Source organism: Rattus norvegicus, chromosome 3 (assembly GCF_036323735.1).
Source record: "Rattus norvegicus strain BN/NHsdMcwi chromosome 3, GRCr8, whole genome shotgun sequence".
NCBI classification, from domain to species: Eukaryota; Metazoa; Chordata; class Mammalia; order Rodentia; family Muridae; genus Rattus; species Rattus norvegicus.
The window spans coordinates 125,660,018-125,671,475 of record NC_086021.1 but is presented as its reverse complement, the minus strand read 5'-3'; the positions used below and the strand labels follow the sequence as shown (position 1 = coordinate 125,671,475).

General features: G+C 44.5%; 1 protein-coding gene across 8 annotated transcripts in view; it reads left to right on the top strand.

The window, feature by feature from the left end:
* Positions 1-340: 340 nt before the first annotated feature.
* The window catches only part of Fsip1 (fibrous sheath interacting protein 1), a 142,598-nt gene continuing 131,480 nt past the window's right edge, over positions 341-11,458 (top strand). For 4 of the 8 annotated variants that reach the window (XM_063283317.1, XM_017591571.3, XM_039104540.2 and 1 more), the window contains exons 1-5: positions 345-550; positions 4,373-4,505; positions 5,705-5,888; positions 7,892-8,046; positions 9,384-9,480. In XM_063283317.1, the coding sequence (XP_063139387.1) occupies positions 456-550; positions 4,373-4,505; positions 5,705-5,888; positions 7,892-8,046; positions 9,384-9,480 (664 nt within the window). In that variant the 5' untranslated portion in view covers positions 345-455. Of the gene's footprint in view, positions 551-2,560; positions 2,629-4,372; positions 4,506-5,704; positions 5,889-7,891; positions 8,047-9,383; positions 9,481-11,458 lie in introns of all 8 variants that reach the window. The other 4 variants (XM_039104543.2, XM_039104544.2, NM_001013078.2 and 1 more) reach the window with 4 other exon arrangements.

Sequence of the window (11,458 nt, the reverse complement as noted above, 5' to 3'; positions counted from 1 at the left end):
AAGCTCTCCGAATTTGACGAGACCTTCACATAGGTGATCTCTCTGAGCTGCACATCAGTCTTGCAAGGAAGGGATGATAGAGATATGGGAAGTAACCGATCTGAGAGGAGAGCTGGCCTAGTAGCCGGTCAGGTCTATGTAAACATGGGAAGCCTCGTTTCGGAGGCCAACCTGAAGATGAACAAACCATTCCCCACCCAGAACATTCACTGCAAAGAAGGTCATAGGAGGGCCACAGCCTCACCAACCCCCACCACGTCAGCAGTCTTCTCGCAACTTCCGGTCCCCATTGCCCAACTCTGAAGGTACGGGACCTTTACACCTATCGCGAGACTGTGATCCGCGCGCGCTTCTAGTTGCCAGGGCAACAGCGTTCCTTGAAGCAGCCCGCTGCCTCTTTCATCTTCACAGAGGAGGCGGTGGCGGGAAAACCGGTCCCCTTCGAAGGGAAGTGTATGACGCTCGAATGTCAGTGGAGCCAGTCAGTACCTAGACGTCCAGCCATCGTCCCCACGGAAAAGTTGAGGGACCGCGTGGACCACGGGCAGAGGTTGGTAGCCGCGGGGTGCGGCAGAGGGCGCGGTGGAGTCGCCTGTCGTGCAGGAGGGGGAGGGGGAGGACTAGGTCCCTGGGGGGCGGTGGGTGTGACCTGTTCGCCCAGGCCAGCTTGGGGTGGCCACAGGGGTGTGGCAATGTCAGGGTGTCTTAGAAGCTACTGTCCAGGAGAAATCATGAACTCTGCTGAAAACTCTTTCTGCATTAGTCCATCTTCACGAGCCTTCGTCCTACTGAGGTCTGGAGTACTAGTCAGTAGCATAGACCTTAAACAGCACAGTCATTACACAGGAAAAATGAAACTAGAAAGAGGGCTGGTAAACATTGATCTGGGACTTTTCTTATGATGGAAGAAATGTAAACCAAACATATAGGTAGATACCTGTCTGAGTTAGTGTTTTATTGCTGTAAACAGACACCAATGATTGATGCAAGTTTTATAAAGGACAACATTTAATTGGGGATGGCTCACAGGTTCAGAGATTCAGTCCATCATCATCAAGGCGGGAGCATGGCAGAATCCAGGTAGGCATGGTGCAGGAAGAGCTGAGAGTTCTACATCTTCAGCCACAAGGAGCCAGGAAGAGACTGCATCCTCAGGCAGCTAGGAGGAGGGTCTCCAAGCCCACCTCCACAGTGACACACTTCCTCCAACAAGGCCACACCTTCTAATAGTGCCACTCCCTGGGCCAAGCATATGCAAACCATCACAATACCCTTGGACATCCACCAGCCTGGGGAATATATTCATATATTTCATCGATCGATCAGACAGGGAACAAACAGTCTGGGCACACAGGCAGTTTTGCCTCATCACAGCAGATCATGTACTGTCTACGTGAGCTGATCAAAAACTGTAATAAAACGTTGGCACGCACGAGCAGTTATTTGTTACCATTAGAATCTGGGCACATCTCTACTTCCCTGAATATCGTAAAGTGACTGGCATTTTAATTCTGATTCTTTCAGTACCCGAAGAAGATGACATTGTGTATCATTAAATGAGGAAGTGTATGAAATGAAAGTTTCTTTTCGTCCCAGTCGTTCTTTTCATTGTAGACCTGCGTAAGAGTGATTACTAATAGCCATGAAACCGAGTCAGAGAGTCATGCCTTGAAATCTTCTCTGCTAAGGAATCTAATCCATCGTTTGTTTTTTTTTCCGTTTGTTTGTTTGTTTGTTTGTTTGTTTTTTCAGTTTTGCCTCAGGTAAATTTTCAGGACACAGACAGAAAGCAGCCACATTCTTTGCCAACTGTAGGAAAGTTCTGTAGCCCCGGTGCTAGTATTGTTTCTCCCCAGAAGCCTCTTGAGGTTTGTGGGCCTCTGCAGTCTGCATTGCTCTCAGCACTATTGCCCTCTAACCTCCCACTAGGATGGCCCTTTAAGCTCTGCTTACAGCATCCAACCGCTTACCTAGACCAGAGTCTTATAAACGAAAGCCTTTGATTGACTTACAGCTTCTGAGGGTTCCAGTCCATGATGGTGGAGCAGAGGCCACAGAGGCATCTGAGACCCCACATCTTGATCTGAAAGTAAAAGGCAGAGCTAAGTGGGAAGGCGAGAGTTTATTGAGACCTCAGAGGTGTCCCTCTGGCCGTGAAACACCTCTTCCAATATGGCTATACCTCCTTCCTAATCCTTCCCAAACAGTTCTGTCAACTGGGGACCAAGCATTCAAGAGCCTATGGGGGCCGTCCTCCTCCAAACCACCACACAGGCTTAGTATATCATTGATTTCTTTGCAAGCTATCCTTGCATTTCCTCCCAGTCCTTGGGAGATTGCATATTTTATATTGACTCATTACTTTTAAAATTAGCTTTTACTTTCATCAAAACGATTTGGTCCACATGTTAAACAGCAGTATAGCATTCACAATGGAGGAAATGATTGAGCAGTTCCCAGTCACATTTTCTGGAGGTTGCCATCTTGACCTCTTAAATATTATGCCTAACTAACTGTTGTTTGGATTTATCAATTTCTGGATGCATCTTGATTATAATAGATTCTTGTACACCCCTCCTTTTGGATACTGCTTCCCATGCCGTATACTCAGTGAAGGCTTGATATCTGGTAAGTCCGTTCTCAGTGTGCATGTAACTTGGTATGCACTGTGTGACTGCTTTCTGGGGTAGCTCTGCATTTTCCATGTGGAGTTTCTGTGTGACAAGCGGTTTCTTAAACACACAATACACCCATCAGATCCCACTTCAGTGGTCTTTATTCTGACTTCTTTTCCAGATGGCCAAATACACAGATAGTCTGTCAGTTAAAATTTCTGTAAACCATGGTTTATTTAATTTGATATGTTTCTGAAGAAACATAATAGTGGCTGACCAGTTTTTTGAAGCAGATGGAAGGAAAGGTTTCTGGAGTCTTTTAGCTGATCCACGTCATGGCTGGGTCCCTGTGCCTTGGCCTCTTTGGAGATGTATTATATTGGCTCTGCCACATTCTTCCAGCTCCCCGCTCCTCTCAAGCTGCAGTAAGCCCTCCTTAACAGGATGCATAGGGCATGGAAAAGACATTTGGCCTTTTAGTGACTTAGGCTTTTCTCTGGTGATGTGACGGGGCCCGGGTGATCCATCATCCCACAATAACAATGTCAGGCCCTTCCTGAGTGAGCCCAAACACTTTTACAGAGTGTGAATAATGTTGACATCAATGCCTTTCTCAGTCGCTGAGTGGGAAGAGTGGACCGACTTCTCTCTGAAGTAGCAGCATTGGCACAATGAGCAGTTGGAGGGCAAGCCATATTATTCTTCAGTGTGCCCAAGAGAGGCCTCAGCTTGTTAGTGTTGTGCTGTTTCCTTCTGGGTGCAAGGCCTCTGAGTCTGGTCCACCAAACAGCACGACAGACAAGCCACTTTGTAGAATAAGGACATTGCAGTTTTAATGCTTGCATGTAATTATGAGCAGTTAGAAAAGATTTGGCAGGAGCTACCCATCCATATTTAAGCTGGAATCCTCCCAGTTTCTTCTAGTTCACAGGATGCATGTTGTCCCACTCTCACCAGGCAGGTCTAAACTGGTCTCTATCCAGGGCATGGTTTGGAAGGATATATCTACAATGTTTGTCTTCTCCCTCCAGTTTAAGCTGGTCTGCCTAGTTTAAGTTAGCCTCATTTCCAAAATCCACATTAGAAACAAAGTAGCCAGTGTCAGGACAGGTCTGATAGTGTCCTGCATAAAGCAGTTAAGGAGATTGACAAAGTACAGGCAGGTAATGCAGGTCTGTCCTCTAATAAAGGATGTAGATCTTAGTTTCTGGTGCTAGTTAGAAGTAGAGCTTCGGAGTTTTGGGGAACTGGGGGAGGGGGTGATTAAGAGAGGGTAGTGATTTGGAGGAAGGGGCTCCAGAAAATGTGGCGTGAAGGAGCGAGACCTCTGAGCGGCTGTGAAGACCTGCTGAAGCTTACATGGAGCAGGAAAGCTGGAAGGAGAGCGAGCTCAGGAAGAGGTGGCTGGGGGACCTTAGCAAGTCATCACAATGGAGTGGTCCAGGCTGAGAAAGCTGGTCTGGGAGTGTTTGTGTGGGGAAGAGCAAGGACATGGCATGGGTTTTTTTTTGTTTATTTGTTTGATTTGTTTTGTTTTTTCCCCTGCATTGAGACAGTGAGATAGCATTCACAGCTGCTATCGGTATCTGATGTGTAATCCGCATGTGTAAGATTCTTTCGATGACATTGCAGAGCATTTACATGTGTGACTTTGGTAGTTAGCATGTTCTCAGTAATTGCCTGTAAACATAACTGACTAACAAGCCACTTAGACCTCTGAGTCACTTGCTTCTTAATTCTTTTTTGGCTTGGTTTAGGATGTCAATGGATATTATAAAAGGAAACCTAGATGGAATTTCAAAACCAGCCTCAAGTTCAAGATCACGTCCTGGGAGCCGAAGTTCAAACGGTTCTCTGGAGGTGCTCTCGCCAGAACCAGGGCCTGTCAAGGTAATCTGCTTGGAGAGGGACAGAGCTCTGAGGCACAACAGTTAGCACACATTTAAATGGCGATTCTGTAGATTGTGTAGAACGAGCACACCCAGCTCTTTGTCTCTCTCTCTTCTTAATTATTGGGTAATTTTTAAAAATCTACACCAGACTTTGTTAAGATTTATGTGCTGTTTGGCTTCATAAGGAAACGCCGTATTGCAATGTCTAGTGTACACCCACTGGCATTTACCATGAAAATGATTCAGCACTGAGAAATAGATAGCACAGACAATAAAGTGCTTGCCATGTAAGTGTGAGGACCCGAGTTGGAACCCCCAGAGCCACATAAAGCTGGGAGTGGTGGTACACATCTGGAAGCACAATGCTCTTCTGGTGAGGTGGAGGGCTTGGAGACAGAATTCCCTGTTGGCTAGCTAGCTTGGTGTACGTCTGCCTCTTGTCATGAAGACAGTGGCATACCAGTCAGTTTACGTCTTAGTATCACATAACTCCTGCCTCTGAGGTTGGTACTAGGGCTGCTCATTGCTATGGTAGGGTGTTGAGCCTGTAGGTATCGTCAGTGGTTGAGGCCGGAGGGCTGCAGTAGACAGTGCTCCACAGAGAGAGTTCCTTGGAGAACTCGGCTCTCCCTGGGATGAATTTACTTCAATTGTGACTCTCATCGCCCTGTGGAGATTTCAAGCTGTCTTTCTCTTTTTCCCTCCATCAATGTCCCTCCCGTTTTGCCCTCTCTCAGGAAGACAGAGCTGGGCCAAACTGCTGTTTTCAGAATGAATTTTGCTGAAGTTGAAAGGGAAGCTGAAATGAAATAGGAAACTAAGAATAACCTCGGCCCGAGAGTCTCATTTATTAGAGACACGTCTCACTCAAAATGGGCGTGTCTGAGTCGCTTGGACCACTCAGCAGCTACACGGGGAAGCTGCTCTGGGGACAGAAGAGAGCAGTGCCTGAGCATGGCTCTCCCCAAGGTTGTGGGACAATGACATTTATTTGGTGAACTATTATTAAATTTAATTTGCAGTTAAACTGCACTTCATTAAAGTCCTATGTTTCTAGGACTTAACACTGGCACGTGTACCTGCACGTCTCTTTATGCTTCTACTAATGTTAAAAGCTAAAGTTTTAAGAAAACCCAGTGCCCTTTTAAATGTCTTTGAGTATTATGTTTTGGAAACTTTTGTTGACATAATCTTTAGATTGACATGGTGAACAAGCTGAATTCTGGCAAAGAGGGCCACACATCGGACAGTAGAGTGGAAGAAAGAAGGAAGATCAGTGACGACGAGTGGGCGGACAACCCCAGGAGCACAGAACCAGCCCAAGAGAGCTCAGACGAAGACTCGAACCTGAGCCAACCTCAGGGGACCCCTGAGCATTCAGGTGGGGCGACACCGGGAGCTGGCGAATCATAACTGCAGATTCTGTATTTGAAATATTAGAAGTGTGTTTTTCAGCTGAGTAAAGCAACAAACCAAAAAAAAAGAACATGCTTTTAGTGAGAAATTCATCTGTTTTTATGTAGAAGACTAGTGAGAGTATTTAAATACATTTAGAAACTCAATAAAACATGTTACTTAATAAAATAAAATTATTGTGCTCATATTACACTCATCAAGGGGGGTATTTCTGTATCGCATGGCATGATTCATGGGTCAGTTTTGATGGCTAAAGCTGCAGAATAAACTGTATTAGGTGTGTATAAATACCCTTTAAGGATAGCCCTAATGGTGATGGATAATACTGAGATTTTAAAGATTAATTAATTTATTATATATAAGCACACTGTCGCTGTCTTCAGACACACCAGAAGAGGGCATCAGATCCCATTACAGGTGGTTGTGAGCCACCATGTGGTTGCTGGGATTTGAACTTAGGACCTCTGGAAGAGCAGTCGGTGCTCTTAACCACTGAGCCATCTCTCCAGCCCAATAATGAGATTTTAAAAGCTACCTTTTTTCATGATATTAAATTCATTCTGGTCAGATTGAGTTAGAATAGCAGCTCTCAGTTGTGATGTGCAGAATCCCTGGGATGTAAGTGTCTTGGACTCTCGTAGAGGCTTTATCGTGACACCGAGACTCTTGTAGAGGCTTTATCGTGACTGAGGTGCCGTTTGCAGTTTTACCTTCTGTACTGGCATTTGTAGTGATGCTCCAGAGGTAATGGTGAGTAAACTGGCCAAACAGGGCACCAAGCTGACTGGACTTGCAGTTGGTAAGAAACGTCCGAGGGAGTTGAGATTAACTGTCAGGCCCAGTTCCTAGGACCTATCATTTTCTCATGCTGTGCGAGTTAGTCTAAAATCTTTGGCCTGTGGATGCCAGGATTGAACTATGCAAGCAACATGATTTTATAAACCCCTTTATTAGGTTAATATTCTTTTAATATAATTCTCCCTCTTGTTTTCTTAAAGAGGTAGAGATGTACGTTAGAGGTAAACACCACTGGACTCTGAGCTCTCACTTAGGATAAGATACTATTTTAAACGATCGGACCTGGGAAGTCTGAGACTTAGTACTGCATTGATGCTCATCTCAAGTTTATCAGTTTTCATGAAGGGAGCATTACCTGGAAGCTAAGTGTTCTCACTGTGAAGTCAGATAACTTTGGGTAGAGCTCACTGTTTTGCTTATTAGTTAAACACTTTGGATATGCAAATCTGCCTCAGCTTACTAATTAAAAAGAAGATGAGGAGGACCACTGTGTTGGGCTCAGATGAGCAGTGTGTGTGAATGAAACACTTGGCACGTCAGACAAGTCCACACGTGACAGCTCCTGATGTTACTGCTACCCTTAGTTGTCAGCTAAACCTGGAGTGACAACTCTTCTAACGTCCTCAATTTCACATTTTTATGTGAATCAGGAAATCAACAGAGAGGGGCAGGGAACGGCACGCCTATGGATGCTGAAAGCCAATGCCAGTTGGCTGTGTATGGATCCACTGGGCGGCTCAGAATGTACTGCTTCCTACTGTGGTTCACTGGTGCATGCCTGTGCCTTCCATTGATGAGAATCAGTTTAGAATGGTGTCATGATCTTTGCTCTTTATGTTGTTTGTTTGGATATAGACAGTTTAGCAGAGTCAAACAGAGACAGCTGGGGACTTAAAATCACAAGAGAAGCACTTCTGGCTCAGTGCTGTGACGTATCATCCCCTGGAAGGGTCCAGTGACCCATTAGATCCTTCAGTGTCTGCCTCACTGTGTGATTAAACATTTATATGAAAAGACACTCAATGTTCACAAAGTTAGGACTCAGTTCTAATGCTGTAGGTGTCACCATTGGCTGTAAGTATTGGTTGAATGAATAAAAAGTAAAATCAAAACAAAATTTTGCTGTTTTTCTTAAACTTCGAATCCATTTCTACCTTGAACACAATGCAGATGATCCCAAGTTAGAAGGGACGGATGCTGTACTTCAAAATGCCATTCATAAGATGCACAGACTCGACAAGATATTGGCCAAAAGACGAATTAGAGAAAAGGAAATTAAAAAGCAAGGCCTAGAAATGAGAATTAAGCTGTGGGAAGAGCTCAAGGTAAGGACTGTAGAGTCAGTTTCCTCTACTGCAAAGAAAGGCATGGCCTGTGGGAGTGCTGATGCAGTCCTGCTTTATTGATTTATTTTGCAAAAGTTGTGGCTGTGTGTGCGTGTTTGTGTGTGTGTGTGTGTGTTTGTGTGTGTGTGTGTGTGTGTGTGTGTGTGTGTTTTCTGGAACCTGGGAGGATACTTGGTCTGTGACATTCTAGCCTTTGGGCCCTGCTCTGGCATGTTCAGGACCTATGGTACCAGCAAACCCTTCTAGCTAGTGTCAGACTGGCCACCCCCATTCTCTGACTAGGAACGGATGTGATGGCTACTTTTATCAAAGATGTATGCCTGCTCTTTTCCCTTTGAGCTTACAGATTGGAGATAAGCACACACAAAACACCTTGTTAGTTTGTTGTTGATTAAATAAACTTCGGGGCAAACAAGTTGTGGCTCACTACCTCATAGCTGCTCAGCGTCTCCTGAGAAGTTATACAGAGGCTGAAGACTGAGCCATGCTCCGTCTGCCTCCATGCTGCTACATTTCTGAGCCTGATTAACTTCCCTTGGCCTTCACTAGCCTCCTATTCTTCCTGGTATTGAGAGGTTAAAGTTGAATAAATGTTGGCACTGCCTCTTAGAGCCACTGACTCACATGATTCATTCCTTAGAGCAGAGCAGCTGAGTGAGGGACCCCAAAGTAACTCACAGGCTGATTCCGACAGTCATCCCTAGCCACTGACTGACTTTGGGTGATTTCCTAGGTGGTAACAGGGAATTAAGGTACGAATGGACTGAGCATGGATTCATTTGCCTCAGCTTCCCAGGAAGACTGACCAGGCAGCCAGAGTACTGCAGCCAGATTTAAACGAGAGCATGATTGTTCATAATTACCGGAAGAGTGAATCTGTGTTCTGTTGAAACATGAAGCAGTTTTTAATTTGTATTGAATTAAGAATTACAAGTAGAAGTGTAATAATATATGGGGCTAGCCTTGGAATTTCGATTTAATGATGGTGCCTGTGGATAACTCAATGTATACATACACACACACACACACACACACACACACAACTCAATATATATATATACATGTACATATGTACATATATGTACTACACAAACACAATGAAGATACTTTAACATATATGTAAACTTTTTCTGGGAAAACCTACAGATAGATTTTTTGAGAAACAGGAAATATTAACAGTTTTCCTAATTAAAGGAATGCAAATGGCCAAGCTTTCCTGCATATACATAGACAATTGAGAACTGGGTTGGACTAAGAACTAATGGGCATATTTGCTTTCATGTTTTATATTTGAACTTAAACTGCTCTTCCCTCAGTCTGCAAAAAACACTGAAGACTTGGAAAATGACGAGGAGCTGGAAAACACTAAAAAGTTTTTGTACTTGACTTCCAAATCTGCAGGGACAGCAGCTGGTGAGTAGAGGGAGGGGGCCTTGTGCTCTCACCGCAGGTTGGCCTGAGTTGTCCTTTCCCTGTGAGTGTGGCCCTCCTAAGAGCCAATGACTGATCACATTAGGTGGGATTAGAGGGAAGCGGCTGAGTGTAGGTCTGTCTAGTGCTTTAAGGGCTGCGTGTATCTACATGGGGAGAAAAAGAGCAGAGGAAACCCAGAGACAGGTCCTGGATGTCGTTACCGTCATTTCCTGTCCCTCTTAGATGCTATTTATGCCCTCCGCCTCTGCCTGCCGTTCTTCTGTGCAACTCCCTTGTAGAAGTGCACTGCTCATTCACCAGGTTCTTGTGATCTCTCAGTCCTCCCTTCAGAGAGCAGCCAAGTTTGCTTCTTCCTTTCTCTGTTTTTCTTTGTCTCCCCCAGCCCTTTCCTTCCTTTCCTCACCATAAGGTAGTTTCAGAATCCTTTTGCATAAAGCAGAGGTGGTATCCAGTTTTGTGTAGACAGGGATCCTCTAGAGATCCTGAGTCCTCTGAGAATGCTGGCTTCCTTTTGTCCTCTACAACAAAGGGCACCTGTAGCATTTCAGAACCCCAAAGGCTGGATTCAGATTCAGCGTGGCTTTCTAAGTGGAGGTGTGGTTTGAGGGACAACATTTCTTTACATGGGTTCCTTTCTGGGCTCAGCACTGAGAACGCAGAACCTTGAACAATTAGGGTTTATAGTGCACCAAAGTTTTCTCCTAGAGTCTGGGTGCCCCCGTGCATTGCCTCTTCTGTATTGAAGGACTAATTTGTAAGTGGACTCTTCTGTATGGCTTTTAATGAAAGTGATAAGACATATCCTGGAAAAAAGACAGCTTATTAAATAAAAGGTCCCAGCAAAGGTGAGAGCCATCTGCAGAAGAATGAGGTCACATCCATCTCTCCCACTCCACACAGAAATCAGTTCAAAGCAAATCAAAGATCTTAATTTAAAATCCCGAACAATGAAACTGCTAGGGACAGCACGTTAGACCATAGGTTTAGGAAGTAATGTTCTGAATTGAGCCCCAGCAGCACAGGAAATAACCCAAGTATTGACAAATGGAATTTTGAGAAATTAAAAAGACTTGGTGAACCATCAGGAAGACAGAACAGGGAAGGGTACTTGCATCCAAACCACCCAGGTCAGCCTCCAGACCCCACAGAGTGGGAGGAGCACTGACTCCTGAAAGTCGCCCTCTGACCTCCACATGACACACATAGACACATGTATGCATAATAACATACATGCATATGTATAAAATGTGTCATCACAACAAAAGAAACTAACTACAAATTAAACAGATAGACCTCAGAATGGGAGACACAGTTTTTACTAGAACAGATAGTTCCCAAAAGGAGAAATACAAATGACCAATAAATATTTTTAAAAAGTGTTTGGGGCTGGAGAGATGGCTCAGTGGTTAAGAGCTCTTCTAGAGATCTGGAGTTCAATTCCCAGCAACCACACGGTGGCTCACAACCATCTGTAATGGGATCAGATGCTGTCTTCTGGTGTGTCTGTAGACAGCGACAGTGTTCTCATATACATAAAATAAAAAAAGTTTGACATCCTGCATCATCAAAGAAACACACACCAAAACTGCTTAGGTATTGTATCTCCTCCAAGTCAGAATGGCTGTCATCCAGAAAACAAATGACTGCAGATGCTGGTGAGGATGTGGAGAAAGAGGAACTCTTACTTTCTGTTGGTTGGAGTATAAATGGTGAAGACATCTTGGAAATCAGCATGGAAACTCCACAAAAACTAAAACTAGAACTGCCTTACAGTCCAGCAGCACCACTCCCGGGCGCCTACCAAAAGACTTCACACCGTACCATAAAAATGCTTGCACACTAATGTTTGCTCTATTCACAAGAGCAAGGGAATGGAATCAGGTGAATTATAAATGTTTATGTGTAGACACTGGAGTTTTATTCAGCAGTAAAAATGAAGTTTTCAGGAAAATAAGTG